Source organism: Acanthochromis polyacanthus, chromosome 23, assembly GCF_021347895.1.
Source record: "Acanthochromis polyacanthus isolate Apoly-LR-REF ecotype Palm Island chromosome 23, KAUST_Apoly_ChrSc, whole genome shotgun sequence".
Taxonomy (NCBI): domain Eukaryota; kingdom Metazoa; phylum Chordata; class Actinopteri; family Pomacentridae; genus Acanthochromis; species Acanthochromis polyacanthus.
This window is the reverse complement of record NC_067135.1, coordinates 20,852,803-20,869,372: the sequence shown is the minus strand read 5'-3', so window position 1 is coordinate 20,869,372 and position 16,570 is coordinate 20,852,803. Positions and strand designations below refer to the sequence as shown.

Below are 16,570 nucleotides of genomic sequence, written 5' to 3'. Positions count from 1 at the left end.
GGTGCTCCATCTTTTTTGCACAGTCCAAAGACATGCATAGTACAATAACTGTTGATTGGCTGTAGTTGTAAGTGTGAATGTGCATAGTTGTCTGTCTCTTTGTGTCAGCCCTGTGTTAGACTGGCAGTGTGTCTAGGGTGTACCCCCCAATGTCAGCTAGAATAGGCTCCAGGCCCCTGTGACTCTCCACAAGAGAAAGAGGAAATAGGTTGTGGAATACCTGATCTCTTGATGTGCAGGTCTAAACTCATAAAAAAGAGATGAAGTTGAAGGGCAATTTCAGTACACCTGCATAAAAAAACATGTTTTTTCTATCTTCCAGAGACGATAAAGATGTGTGTGTTATTACATCAAAACGATTTCTATCAAAAGGGTTGTGAAATAGCAGGCAATATTGTGGGTGCCCCATTTTCTCCATAGAAAATCTTACATAACTCACAGTTGGTTAAATTGGCCTGGTTAAATAGTTGGCCTAAAGGATTAAGAAGTCAGTTAGAAACATGGTTCTTTGATAAAAAGTAAAAATACAAGCCTGTGCACATAAACGCTTGGCAGCAATTGACTCCCAAGGTGCATTTCAGCAAGAGGCATCCAATCATTGAGCCTAAAATTATGTGCTGTGTGCAGCTAGTGGCCTGTTGAACCTCATAATTACCTTGTTAAAAAACTAAAAACTGAAAACACAATCTATAGCTTCAATAATTAACTTTTAATTGTGGATCATTCGTTGGTGAATTTAGCAACTATGTGTCTCCTTGTTATTGTCTCATAAATAACAACAAAGGGTTTTGAAATCACTACCTGTCTGATTCCACTTTTTCCCATGCCAACAGCAGTGGGGATATTATGGATAATACAGTGTTTAGACCCAAAAGTATGTCAAAATTATTTCTCAGAGAAAAGGGGCAACCCTGAATAATGCTGGTCAAAGCTTTCTTTTTTGAAGTGCAACATGTAGTTCATCCCTCCCTCCCCACCTTAGTCATTTTCATACAGTCACTAAGAATAATTAGCCATTTCACCCAAAACAGGTCTGTGGATAATGACCAGTAATCAGCCACCTCTGAGACTTCATTAAACTGAAAATTGTGAGCTGAACTGGAAAAATCTCCCTTTTCCTTCATTACATTTGGCAGTAAATTACCTCTAAGAGTTTTCTCTGGACTTGTCTTGAACTTGTGGAAAATAAAGATTATCTGAAGATTTGCATTTAAACTTGATTAATTTATCTCTAGACATCTTGTGACAAACATCCAATCCACCACCCCTAAATGAAGGAGAAAATACTGCGATGCTCCAATTACATCGACAAGTAATTATCCTATTAGTGATTAACTGTCAGGGCTCCCTCCTCACCCCCGTCCTCCCCACCTGGCATCCAAATACCCTTTGCCTATCTGTCTCCCCCTTTTTCTCTCCCTCTTCTTCTCCCTCTCTGTCCTTCTTCCCAGCAATGCACTGAGTGGAGTGCAGCCTCACGGCTGCCTCCACTCAGGGAACCAGCCGCTTCTCTGGAGTCTGGACAGCTGGAGCCCATCCCACTAATTACAACCACTGCAATAAGAAGACCGGTTCATTCCTCCACTCTCCGCCAGATTGTTGTACTCGACGTCCTAGTCAGTCGCTCTCGAGCCTGCACGTTTTGTCTCTGTGCCTGAATCGCTCCTAACGATATCTCTCTTCTTTGCCTTGTCAGAACCTGCTGTCCGGACTCCCGCCTGCCGTGCTCCGTCTGCCTTCCCTCCCTTGGACCCTCCTGACACCGTGTTCTCTTCCGGAGCCCTTCCTGGCTTCCCCCCTCCTGGTGCCCCCCGGATCCACCTGCCATCCTTCAGCCCAGTTCCCCAGTCACTCCTTCCCGAATCGTCAGCATCCGCCTCCCCCTTTCCCTTCGGCGTCCTCCTCCCCTGGTTCCTCATCCACCACCGAGCTCTCCTGCCACCAGGGATCATCCTACCATCCACCGCCACACTCGGATCCCCTCCCGGAACCGACAACGGCCACCGATCCCCGGCACACACCTTCCAGAACCGGATCCAACCTTCACCCCCTCCCGAACAAACCCCGGACCCTCATCCATCGCCAATATCCCTTCCAGACAATAAACCTCCTTCTAATTCAACCTCTGCCTCGGTAGCGTGGTTCCTCTGCTCGAGTCCAGTCTAAAATCCGTGACATTAACATATCTATTTATCCCATTAGCACTCAGTCGACATGAAGGGCACTCAGTTGTTTGGTAATTCTTATCGTTGGTTTATTTCAGATTCTGGAGGCCTGCTGTGGTTTCATTGTGAACATTTCTTGTGCTGTTTTTGAAGTGCATATTCAGGCATTTGTACGTTATATAAAGATAACAGCGGAAAGCTGTTTGAAATCAAATGTCATGCCCTGGATTTAGATGCACCATTGTCACACATTTTTTGCCTGTTAAGTCTGCAGGACTTCTAATATGTTTTAAGTGTCTTTAATGAAAATCTCCAGTAGGATTATTTCAAAGATGCAAACAAATAGTCTTCTCAAAAGTGAGTGCTATTCCCCCTGCTCATTATTCCTGTTTATTTGCATGAGCATCCACCACACTCCTAAAGCTTGAGGATCAATATGAATGAAATGATAATGCTAAATTAAAAAAAAAAAAAAAAAAACACAAGGGGAGACCCTAAACTGGAAGGAAGGCAAAATTGTCTATTTCGAATAATCCTGTCTCATAATCCATCTACTGTGAAACTGAGAGGAGGGAACAAAAAGGGGACAAACGGCATAAAACAACAAAGTGAAAAGAGAAAGGGATTATGGGAGGAGAGGATATGTCTGGTGTCTTCCCTTTCACTCACAATATTTCAAATCCTAATCAAATAACAATGCTTAGCGAGTGGAAAGCCCACTCCCTATATAGAAGATGGGGTAAAGAGAGATTCGAGTCTTTAAAGACTTCTGAGGTGTGAAATTTCAGTTGAAGCTGGGCTTGCTTGAAACGCTCAGGGTCAAAACAAGTCGCAGAGCAGTTCAAAACACAAACTAGGCCACGTCAGCTCGGGTTAGACTCATACTGTATGTATGAAAGCAACCAAGTTTTTGAAAATGTCTTCGCTTCGTGGCTTCTTCCACAAATTATAGCATAGGAGGCAGTGGCAAAAGTGACGTGAATTAGCCACCAACAAGCTAACAGGAAAGAAGGCAAAGTTTGAAAGTTCTTAACTCCAATTCATGGCTTTCGCATTGGCTTTTGCATGGACAACATCACCCCCGCTAAATTAGTCCGCTTTTACCCAAACAACAAACCCTGGGTAACCAGCAACTTGAAAGCTCTCCTCAACAAACAGAAGAGGGCTTTTAGAGTGGGGGACCGAGCAAAACTCAAATGTGTACAAAGGGACCTCAAACACAGATTCAGAGAGAGCAAAAATGCCTACAGGAAGAGGAGAAGCTGTAGAGGAAAAAAGCAAAGGATGTCTGGAGTGGAATGAGGGAGATCACCGGCTTCCAGAGGAATTGCAGGGGAGGAGGAGCAGGGAATACACAGAGGGTCAATGAGTTGAACTAGTTCTTTCTGGTTTTACTACACATCACTGTCCGACAGGTGAGGAGAGAGTTGGAGAGGCTCCAGGGTCATTCCGTGTGGTATCACCAGATGCTGGTTGCCACACCATTTTCAAATTAGTCCTAAATTTGTATGCCATTAGATAGTCACAAAAGCACTTTCTATGCAAAATTGTGGGCCTGTAGCTCAAATAGTTTCTGAGTTGTGGGGGTCTGAAATTTTCAGAATTTGGGCTATAAAAAGCCTCGCCAGCGTTTTTTGCATCTTTAAGTGGTTAATTCTCAGCCTCTAGACATACCAGAGAGCTGCGAGTTGGTAAACAAGGCCTCTGCATGTAGCTAGTACCCCACAAACATCCCCAGGTGCAGGCCATGGGGGCTTGCGAAAAATGCTAAAAATTAAGAAAAACCGAGTGGGGTTTGGGACCTTAAAAGTACTTGAAATACTGCACAGAAGTGTTCTAACACCCCTGGGTTCCATTCTACACAAACTTGTGTGTAACTTAGCAAACTGGAGCTTTCTAGGTACCTCAGTTTGGAAAATATGAGCTCCCAAAGTTGGACGAGATTTTAAATTGGCTATTTTTGGTGGCAAAAATCTCAGTGTGGGACAGGTACCAGAGACCCCAACTTTTTCTACAAGACAGTTCCATCTCTTCTATCACTGTACAAAAAAGCAGCAGGGTTATATTTGTAGTTACTGAGATATTCTTACTCAAAATGGCATGGGTAATGTCAAAATCGTTTTTTGCTTTTCAGTACTTTAAATTGGGTGACTACCTTCAAAAAGTGTAATGCCCTTTCTGTGTCACAAGGTCTAGTTTAGAGCCATACCTGTAGATATCATGACATGTTGACACCCATTTGCAATGCATACATGTAATTATAACTTACACATACAAATTACATGTACTAACTTGAATGTTAGTACAGTATTGCAGTAGTACTACTGTAGTACTACTGTAATACTACAGTAATGAGTATTACAGTAGTACTACTGTAATACTCATTACTGTAGTATTACAGTAGTACTACTGTAGTACTACTGTAATACTACAGTAATGAGTATTACAGTAGTACTACAGTAGCACTACTGTAATACTAGAGTAATGAGAATTACAGTAGTACTACTGTAGTACTACTGTAATAGAGGCTATGAAATTTACAGCTTGCATGTACCCTTGAGGGCATGCAGACATGGAATTGAATGAACAGGCCTCTACCCACACTGTACCACAGGCATATGAACTGTGTTGGAATGTTGTATCAATTATAAATATTTTTGCAGACATTACATGAGATACTGTGCTCATATTTGAAGCATCTAAAAGGCAAAGAAGCAAACTAAACATGTTTCTTCCTCAGCTCCCCATGGAGCTTGTCTAATAAACTACTTGTGACTTGAATACTTTAAAATGGCAGTGTAGCCACAAAAATCACATGAACTAACACAAAATCTGAATGTACACAGTAAAACTTGGCTAGTATAATAGGTGGCTCTGATTAGGACTAGATTTGTTGTTTTTTGTTTACATAACTGCTGTCTATGAAAGTACTGTGAAAATGTGCATATACTAAGTAGAAGCACTGTGTGCATATCTGTGGGGGAAAACACATTTTATACCTTATTTTTTGACAAATACATGAAATGTTTTAAGGGTTTTTAATCAGATTAGACTGGTGATTGTTCTACATTCATTAAGATAGCAGTCTAGTCTTGCCCACAGTGTTACCAAGAAGAGGTTGGTGAGTAGTGCTAGGGTCATGTGCAACAAAGAGCACTTAGCAGCCTCAGGCAAGAGCTCTCCTCTGCAACAGTCCTCCAGCTGTATGAACCTAATAAGCAACTGAAAATATCAGTAGACGCCTCATCACATGAGCCGGAGGCAGTGAGGCTACAAAAGGATGAAGAGATTTAGTCACTGGTCTCTTATGCTTTCAGGTCACTGACAGACAAAGAGGAGAGATATTCTCCACTGGAAACTGAGGTGCTAAAACTGACACAGGCCTGTGAGAGATAAGGTGATTTTATCCTTTTACTACATTTCGAGCTGGAAATCAATCACAAACCTGTTTTGAGTCTACCAGTTGGGCAGGCTGTGAACTCACTATCACACTGATACAGAGATTCAAAGTGTGCTGCATGAGGTACACTTTCACAATCAGACACACACCTGGAGAAAGCCTCACATCAGCTGACCTCCTCTTTGTTCCATTAAGTGGAATGGATGCTACTGATATCTACATTGACTATGTTTATATGCAGTCAATAACCCTTTCATAACCGGAATATTAGCAATAACCCGGTTGCGTACGGCCATGTAAACACCTGCAAAAACCTGAATATGCTCATGTTCCGGTTTTTAAAAACCTGAATAAGACCCCTGGGTCACCCCCTTTGTAACCTGAATATCTCGTCATATAAACGCGCATCGGAATATCCCCATAGAAAGAAACATTCATTTGCGTTCTGCGCATGTTTCACCCGAAAGGAATCTTGGTCTTTTGAGTATGGCAACTACTTGTATGCCGCGTCTGGCGCGCGACCCACTGGAAATACACAAGGAGAGGTAAACAGACATGGCAAAACCCACATGCGGCAGAACAGCGCCACACTTTTGGAGCGAGGAGGAAACAGACTACTTTATTAGCATTGTGAAAGACATGAATATAATGTCTTTCATTGATGGCAGAAAGTAAAAGTAAAGTAAAGTAAAAGTAAAGTAAAGTTCATTATCCATCACGTTGCCAATGCTACTGCTGTTGTTTTTGTCTTTGGGTACAGGAAGAAGAAATGTAAATGACACAATTTGTGTCATGACATTGTCTGTGCATCTGGGTTTGGATGGGAATATCCCAATTGATTACGCTGATCATGTAAACAGGAATAACTGTCTGTTTAGGCATGTAAACGGGTTATTCCAAATGTTTCAGAAACCGGAATATTGACCTTAACCCGAATATTAATGGCATATGAACGTAGTCAATGAGTCTTTGTTGGACAATCTACTGACAAGTGATACATACAACTCAGCTTCATGACCAATTGTATGTTGATAGTGTTTACTTAGTCTTGACATACAATGTAGAGGTTTGGCCTGACAGGAACCAAGATGGACTGCTCTTCTGTGGCACAAGGCTAGCTGTACGTGCTAACTAGAGATCGGATCAGGATTAGATTTTTAACTTACCGTGTGATAAAGGGTGAGCACGATTTCTGGCAGGATTCGACTAAAATGTCTGTAATGTGGAAATATATTAAATTGGAAAATGAAATCTGTCCAACAACCATTTCTAATATCTGCAATAAGAGCATTTACAGAGGTGGTAGTAATAGAGCTGCATTAATTTCAAATTATTCTTTTATCAGATGTGACTGCTATTGGTTTTACTACTGTGTGTCAGGCTGGCTGGTGCCAAGCTTAGATAGTGCCTCCCCTCCCTCTCTCTCTCTCTCTCTTTCAGGGTGGCTCAGCAGTGCAGTGGCAACGGCAGGTGTGTCTCATCAGCAGCGCGCAGCCAGAATTAGAAGCACGTTGAGATCGTTCAATCAAGCACACCCCACCTCAATATAACCAGACGCCTCACAACTCTCAGACACCGGATCATGACACATCATTTGTGGCTCCACCTGCTCCTAGTAGAGTTCCCTACTCACCTTCAGCACCAGATTTCAGCCTCCGTCTCAGGAAGAAAGGACTTCTCCCCAGACCGTCACACACCTTTGGGCGTCTCTTCCATTCACCTACCGTCTCCGTTGTTCTCCACCACCTGGCCCTACACCTCGGCTTCCTGCACGGTGAACCGTCCCGAGCATACCTAATGAAATTGTGTTCTACCGTCGTCGATCGTAGTATCTGCTCCCGTACTGAGCAGCTTTTGAAGTAGTTGTTAATCGTAGCATTCCCTCGAACGTAGAGGTCATAGTAATTGGTTGTTTCGTAGTGTTAAAGTGTTGCCTACCGAGAGTAATTTGTGCTATTTCGTAGTAGTTGTAGTTGCAGCCTATAGTAGTCGCTGTGTCTATTTTTGAGATCGAGGATTTAGTTTCTTGTTGTTGCCGCCATCTTAGTTGTAGTTTTTGGAAACCTTTGTAAATAAAACCCTTTTACGTTTAAATGAGACTGTCTGTCATTTCCTGCGCCTGAGCCAACCCAAAATCCTAACACTGTCAAGTGGAACTGAAATTGTTGTTGGTAATTTTTTACCTAGCTAAAACACAATTCTGTTATTTCTACTTATGGTGACTTTGACAGAATCTTAAAGTGAAGCTATTCACACTTCCATGTCAAAATTATGAGTTTTGATGTTTTGAGTGTTTTAATTTTACTACTGAAGTTCAGCACTAAATGAAATGCAATATTTTTCATGATGCATTACAGAACTACAAGCATCTACACTTGATTGGATTTGAAGTTTGCTCTGTGGAACTGTGCTATCTGGGAAAATGGTATCAAATCAGAACACCAAATCATCCATCCATCCATTCTCTATGCACTGCTTTATCCTCACTAGGGTCGCGGGAGGTGCTGGAGCCTATCCCAGCTGACTTGGGCGAAGGCAGGGGACACCCTGGACAGGTCGCCAGTGTGTCGCAGGACTACATATACAGACAAACAATCACTCTCACATTCACACCTATGGGCAATTTAGAGTTATCAATTAACCTCAGCATATTTTTGGACTGTGGGAGGAAGCCGGAGTACCTGGAGAAAACCCACGCATGCACAGGGAGAACATGCAAACTCCATGCAGAAAGATCCCAGGCCCAAGCCGGGATTTGAACCGGGGATCTTCTTGCTGCAAGGTGAAAGTGCTAACCACTACCCCACTGACACCAAATCAGCAGGTATTCAATATAAAACGACTCAAATGTATGAAAAGCAAAAAAAATGTGATTAGACATCCCTGCTGCTAACATATGGAATGCTATGTGTGAGAAAACACAAGAGCACCAACAGTAGAAGGACATGCTAGTCAGACATACGGTTGGGCACAGCAGTCCGATAAGAGGACTGGTTCTTAAATGTACAAAATACATTAAAAATAGGGTAAAATGAAAAAGTTGTCAACCAAGTTTTCAAATAGGCCTTGGCAATGACTACGTGCAGATCTGTTCACTCTAAGAGACAGAACTGACTTGCTAGTAGCTGAATTTTTGTGTAGAAATAGTGTCTCTGAATAATGGCTACAGCCCTGCCCCATTTACTTCTGGGACGTCACCTTCACATCGTGTTGTCTTTACTTCCACCGAGGTTGCAGGCAGCTCTCTCAGACCTCTACACTCTAGCATAAGGAGAGTGTGAAAAGACAGATAAAATATTTCAGACCAAGGTACACAAAACTGTCAACAAAGCTGTTTGCCTGTATCTGTCAACACCATTCCTTAAAAGAACACTGTCCGTTCATAGCTTGTGAGCTACACTTAGCAGAGCAAGTGTGTTTGCATTGTGCATCAGAGGGCCTGCTGGCTCAGCTGTCGAACACATACACCAGCATCACCACCTACTTCAAGGCCCGGAGGCTATATTAGCATTTCTGACAGTGGATCAAAAAAGCTTCGAGCCAAAAAAGAGAAAAGGTTGTTTTATATGAACTCTGGTGACATGATTAAATACTGTTTTACCCAGCTGCTAAACAAACTCCATTTCTAGCAGTGCTGTTATACAACCTGAACTTGGAATCTAACAGTTTCCGTTTGTGAGACTTACATCTGTTCACACTGAACACACAAAAAAACTGTCAAATGTTAATTTGTAAAAGAACACAAACAGCACAAATTTCATTTTCTTGTGTTTTTACAAACATTACACTGTAGACAACTAAAAAAGCACTCGGAGAGCGCATACCTCCGCCATGCCGTTTGTCTGTCCGTCTGTGTGTGTGTGTGTGTGTGTGTGTGTGTGTGTGTGTGTGTGTGTGTCTGTCTGTCTGTTTGTCTGTTAACAGCATAACTCAAAAAAATTGAGAGATGGCCTGGCGGCCATCTCTCAATTGTCCTTCGACCTTCAAAAAATTCCTGGATCCAGACGGTGATTCGGATCACCTCCAAAATCTAATCGATTCTTACTCTTCCGGACATCCTGTAAAAATTTGGTGAAAATCCGTCCAAGACTTTTTGAGTTATGCTGTTAACAGACAAACAGACAAACAGACACACACACACACACACACACACACACACACACACACACACACAGACAAACAAACTCCGGTGACTACATAACCTCCTGGCGGAGGTAATATCAGCTGTCAGCAGCTGAAGCTTGAAGCCCCTCAGCTATCAAAAAGTCATACTATGGCAACTGCCATACTGCATTACATTGCTGTACATTTTCCTGAGCCCAGTAGAATTATATATAGAAAAATGACAGAGTAAATCTGTTCTCAGAGAAGAATCTGGCTCACTGTCAAAGATCAAAACATCATCATCATTTTTGTATAGTTAGGGAGCTACTGTCAGGTGTAACCAAGACACAGTATAACATAGTACACTGTATATTTACAGTATTACAGTCAAGACTGACTGTAATATGATGGCTTCTGTTTTTTTTAAATTTATTTTAAGCACCTGTGACAACAGGATTTGATCTACCATATAAAACACTTAGGCACAGTGCCTAAGAGCTTTTCCTGAATGGCTAAGGCCAAACGAACATAAACAGGCATATCAGAATGAATACAAAAACAACTGTATAAGTTCTATGTGCTGACAAAAAAAGACCTAAATATATCAAACAAACAAAAAAACTGAGAGGTAATTGATCTCTAACAAAAAGCTAAGATGGCAACAGGGTTGACCTGCCTATCAATCAGTGGCGTATCCAGGACTTTTTTACCGGGGTGGCCTTGATGGGACACAAAGCTAGTGTGGGGTGGCGATGACATAGCGGAGTTTAATGCCATGTACACAGCCGACCACAGTTCAAATCCCAGTACTTTGCTGCATGTGACATCCCCTCTTTCTCCCATGTTTTCCTGTCTCATAAGTGTTAAATAAAGGTGTCTATTCTGGTTTATTTTTAAATTCCATTTCCCATTATTACATGGGCGTAATCACCATCTCAGAAGTGAGGGGGACAAATTTTTCAGAGCGATTTAATTACATTTAATTGCACCGTCCTTAGTGGCTAAAGAACCACATACTCCCTAACAGCCACAGTACAATACCAGGGAACCAACTAGGCTAGTTCTTTAAACTATAAAGTATAAAACTTTAAACTATAAAATCTAAAGTTTTAGTGGCCAAACTCTAGTTAAGTTGACAACAATGTCCCTTGAACATCTACTGGACGAGTAGCCAAAGGTGCCAAACACTGAACATGAAATGATCAGTACTGCCTGGTTTCTCCCTGCAATAGATATCTTATTTTCAGGAAGTTATAATCTCTCCTTACCTGTAAAGACCCTACATCCTTGTCCCTGCTGCTGGCCTCTGATCCAGCTCCTCCCTGACTCTGCTCTTTCTGTTATGGCAATAAACATAAAAAATGTGGTAAGAAAAATTCTGAAATAGCATAAGGAAGAGTAAAAATTGCAGTAGAATTTAACCTCAAAATCACTTTAACCCATAGATACATATTTTTTTCACCTCTGCAGACCCTGCATGGTTAACATTACTGCTGGCCGCTGCCTCTGGTCCATCTCCTGCCTGACTCTGCTCTTTGTTATGGAAATAATCATTTAAAAAATCTGAAAATCAAAATTCTGAGATAGAATTTGAAAGAGAAGCAGTAAAAATAGTTGTAAATTTAACCACTTTTATACCATAGATAGCCTATTCTTTTTTCTCCTCCCTGACTCGCCTCTTTTGGGACCAAAAGACTTAAATACATGGAGAGCAATTGTGAGCACATCTTCTACCCAGAAATGAAAGAGGACTGGGTTTATTCCAAGAATAAACTAATTAGCAGTAATGTAACAGAGGCAACAACATTTAAATTATTGTTGACTAGCTTAACATATTGATATATTGCCACGCTTTACCTTGTCATCATTTAGCTAACAAGTCTAACATTGTTTGCATCCAACAAGGTCACACAACTTACACGGTTTGTTTGGAAAGAACTGTGTAAAGTTTTTTGCTTCTTGCTAGCTCTGGTTGGTTTGCTAAACATTACTCCAGACGCACGTTCAGCACTGCTCAGCAGCACGTCTCCTGTGGAACACCTGCATTAGCATGCGCTCATGGTGCATTCAAAGACGGCTCGGGAAAACACGTGACTGGATGCTAATAACGGGTTTAGCTGTTGTAACGGCTGAAAAAAGTGCAGGGGACAGAGGGGACAGATGTGGAAAGTGCGGGGGACATGTCCCACGCGTACCCCGCGTCCGTTACGCCCATGTGACCAACTACCTATCAGATCTGGGGTGGCCGCAGGGGTAGCCAATGAGATTTCAGGGGTGGCCCCGGCCACCCCAGGCCACCCCCTAAAGTCGCCATTGCTATCAATATTGTTCAAAAAACATTTGTGTGATTGGAATGTGACAGATGCTAATCAAACAGATGATTGGACATTTTTCTACACGGTGAACTCTGGATGATAAACCAGCAACTCAGATAAGCAAGTTGCTTACCATTGATAAGTTAATCCTGAAGAGAGAAAGTGGTGGTATATACAGTGATGGAAAAAAGTTTTCGGACATCTCATGCATTTGTGAAATATTGCATGAAAAATCATTCTTAGGTTCTCAAGTGGAATTTCTTTCGGTACAGTCAAAGTCAAAATACGAAACAAATTCTAATAAAGCAATTAAAAACTTTAAATTGATTGGTTCCATAAAAATACGGAAGAACTTTTGAGTACTGGGTCATTTTGGTACCAGTAATCCACTAATGAAGGTTGTGCTTAATATTAAAAGACACAATTTGTGTTGCCGTGTTTCGTGTCTATATAAAGTCAACACATTTGACAGTCCTTCAGAGACAAAAACGGCTACAACAAGCAAATTAATGCAGGTAACACATCTGGAGATACAGATTCTCAGCCAGAAAGGGTACAGCTGCTGCCAGATAGCCAGGAAGTACAGATGCAGACTTTCAGCGGTTGAATACACTTCGCAGAAATACAGACAAACCAACAGCTTGGAAACAAACCAAAATCTGGGCATCCAAGGGTTTCCTCAGCAAAAAATGATTGTATCCTGATCTGCATGTGCAGGGAAAACTGCCAAATGACATCACAGGAGCTTCAGCAGCAGTGGTCAAACCAAACTGGTCTTCAGTGTTCCACCCACACTGCACGTAGCCAACTATTACGATCATGGTTTAAGGTCCTGCAAGGCTGTCAAGAAGTCTCTGATCAATGAGACACAGGTTAGCTCAGTGTCGTTGGGCCCAAGCACACAAGAACTGGAAAGCCGGGAATCAGAAGAAGATTTTGTGGTCAGATGAGTCTGGTTTTCCAGCTTTATCTTCCTCCTGCTAATGTGAGGGTACGCAGAAGGCCAGGCGAAGCATTATCTCCAGCATGGACAGTGCTTACTATGCATTAAAATACAATATATTTGAAGAATTTTGAGGTTTACTCACCTTTTTAAACACACTGCTATTATTATGAACATAACTGTATCCTTTAGATGGGTGGGTTGAAGGTTGTCCCAGCTCACATTTGGTGAGAAGTGTGGCATGCCCTGGACAAGATGCCAGTCAATCACAGGGCTGACTGGCATCCTGTCCAGGGTATGCCACACAGACAGACAGTAGCCCAGCTTATCTGAAACTTTGGCTAGAATTAAAAATATGTTTCCACATAATGAGTAACATGTCAACTCTAGCTGCTGCAATTTATAACCTGTGAAAACGAGTTGGCAAGTGAGCTAGCTCAAAGAAAGTGGTTCCAAGAAATACAGTCAAGCCCCAAATTATTCATACCCCTAGCAAATTTTGACTTAAAGTTCCTTTATACAACAAGCAAGTTTTTTTATTGCAAATGACACAGGTGTTTCCCAAAAGATAGCAAGATGATGTACAAGAGGCATCATCCATCCATTCTCTATACACCGCTTTATCCTCATTAGGGTTGCAGGGGGTGCTGGAGCCTATCTCAGCTGACTCGGGCGAAGGCAGGGGACACCCTGGACAGGTTGCCAGTCTGTCGCAGGGCTACATATACAGACAAACAATCACACTCACATTCACACCTACGGGCAATTTAGGGTCATCAATTAACCTCAGCATATTTTGGACTGTGAGAAAACCCACGCATGCACAGGGAGAACATGCACACTCCATGCAGAAAGATCGCAGGCCTATCCCGGGATTTGAACTGGGGATCTTCTTGCTGCAAGGCGAAAGTGCTAACCACTACGAAGAAGCATCATTGTGGAAAAAATAATTTCTCAGCTTTTATTTACATTTAAAAGGAACTTTAAGTTAAAATGTGCTAGGTGTAAGAATAATTTTGGGCTTGACTGTATAGTATACAACAGAAGTGACTAAACCCTGGTGCAATACCACTAAAGTTTCAAATAGTTCAAAATGGTACTTTTGAGTTCAACAGTGGGGTACTTGCTCTTATGTACAATGAAAAACTAATAATGTTGATATACTATATTGAAAATACTAACCCCATAGTAGGAACTAAATGTAACAAGTCAGTGCCTTTTTCATGGACTGAAATTCAAACCTTGTGTTTTTTTCATGACTATGTGTGTCCACCAAATTTTAGATTCAAATGTCCTTGAGCATAGCATTGTTACAAAAAGTAATGAAGAGATGTTCTGCCATTCTTATGGTACAATATCTTTCAGCTGCTCTTTACTGGAATGAATGTTCTATTTGATTCAAGACAGGTGACACAATTTGGCTAGGTCATAATTTTTGCTTATTTCTTTTTCAGAAGCTCTTGTGTCATTTTTGCAATGTCCTTTAGAATATTCCCCTTCTGCCAAGCTGGGGATCATCTTGTCAGCCAGTATTTGGTTCATCTTGATTTCAAGTTTCCAAAAATAAATGCCATCTCTCTAACACGCTTTGCACTTATGCAACCCCTATCAATCTCATCCTTGTGTTTCATTGTCAGGATGATGCATTCACTGTGGTAGTGCTGGTCAGGCTCATTCCAAATACACTGGATCACATCATTTCAGTTGCACATCCCAGAAAAATATATCATCTGATCAAAACTGTGTTGCCCATATTTGTCAGGCTTCTTTTCAGAATGAGAAGCAGAATCAGCTTTAATGTACGTAAACAACACACAAGGACTTTGGTTTCAGCTGCTATTGTCACCCGAGGAATAAGCAAAGAGAATAATAAAACAAATGTAAAGCGAGAAGAGGAAAAAATAGTAGTATAAAATACATATAACACAATATATACAGATACTTAAAAAGCTAGAAAGGAATCTATCTATGTTCTTTAAAAAGTTTAAATTTTGCAGCTTTGTATCTGAGAGAAAGCAATTTTTCCCCCAGAGAGGCTGACATAATGCAATGTCCGTTACATTGTCTAAGCTGTCACAAAAATTCCAGTTTCTGCTGATAACTCTTGTGCCAAGTCTGAAGCACTTGCTTGTCATCTGTGATATTATTTTAAGAGGACAGCCACTGCAGCTCTGGTTAGTGGTGCTATGGCACTACTAGTTTTGACTGATTTTTAGTTGGATATCAATCTGGCTGTATTCCTTTTCACCTTTGTGAAGACTCACAAAGCTGACAATAATGGACACATGAGCAACAAATAAACAGGGGAAATATTCTGGTACAATTAATACGGAAAATGATGCAAAAGACTACAAAACATTTTTAAACACTTGAAATACTGATACGAAACTAAGGGTGTTGTGGAGTACAACCGCACAAAGGCTGCATTATAATATGTTTGGCTGGGTCAGTCATCACCTTCTGTATGGAGGCAAGATTCCTCGTTGTATCAGCATCAGATTTTTCATTAGCTGTCTCATAGCAAGCACTGGATTCCCTTTGTTGCTGCAATCAGTGGCTAAAATATCAAGAGGGATTTTGATACTTTAGCCATGATTCATTCATTTGTTGTCACTTAGTGTGTGTATATCTATCTTGCAAAGAGCTGCTAAAAAGTGAAATTGAACAGGAAAATTATTATATTTACATTTTAGGTCATGTTTGTGGAATGTTCTTTTCATCAACAGATGAATAGCTCTGTTCCCTTTCCGACACTATCGTCAGAGGTCTGACTTCCCAATATAAATTTCTTGATAAAGCAGCTTTATCTTCTCTTAAGGTAACAAGTGTCTATGCCCCAAACACTCCACTCCAAAGCTTGGATACTGACTCATAAACTATGTATGATTCCTCCTTATCTGCCTCAGGCTTGCTAGTACTGCTCCAATAAATAGTTCATCACTTCAGTTGCTGTTGTATTCCAGTCATCTATTTTCCTGCTTTTTACGACAGACTTGGTGACAGTGCTGCAAAGTGCTACCTTTGCCCAAGGACAAAGTGTCACAATAAGATTAGGGAGCTATGCCCAGCAGCTAAGTGAGTTGAGTCTGTTGGATGAATGTGTGTGTGTGTGTGTGTGTAGGCACATGCATACCCCATTGCCATGACAGCGTGCGATGCAAGTCTCCAGCTCAGTAAAAGAGGCATTTTGGCACCTACGGTCTCTACACACCTGTGGCAACACAAGGAGAAAGATCACATACTGTGGTAAAGATTACAATGCACACTCACACACACATATACAGGCTTTGATCGGCCTTCTGTCAGTGCCGCTGGGCTTTGGAAGAACCCCAGCTGCCTGAAGAAATTTGGCAAATACATCAGTATCTTGTTATAGATCGAGTTCAAAATCATTACTTTTAGAGTCTGACTTTTAAAGATTGTGATGGTGTTTACTGAGCTGCCTTTACCAAACAGGTTTGATATTCCGTTAATCAATTTTCAAATGATCTATGTAATATCTTTCTTAACTGTGATTTGACAATTATAGCACTGTGGCACTGGGTAGATGCAGTCAGTGGTGTAACGGATCACTGACACAGACATTTCCAAAGGACAATACCAGTGATGAAACACGAGTACTGAAAGGTTAATGCTAGGTGTA

At 41.4% G+C, this 16,570-nt stretch overlaps 1 protein-coding gene across 2 annotated transcripts in view; it reads right to left on the bottom strand.

Annotated features, from left to right (window-relative positions):
* adam19a (ADAM metallopeptidase domain 19a) overlaps positions 1–16,570 on the bottom strand; it is a 273,169-nt gene that overhangs the window by 29,482 nt on the left and 227,117 nt on the right. For both annotated transcript variants that reach the window (XM_051943831.1, XM_051943832.1), the window contains one exon: positions 16,061–16,138. In XM_051943831.1, the coding sequence (XP_051799791.1) occupies positions 16,061–16,138 (78 nt within the window). The remainder of the gene's footprint in view (positions 1–16,060; positions 16,139–16,570) is intronic.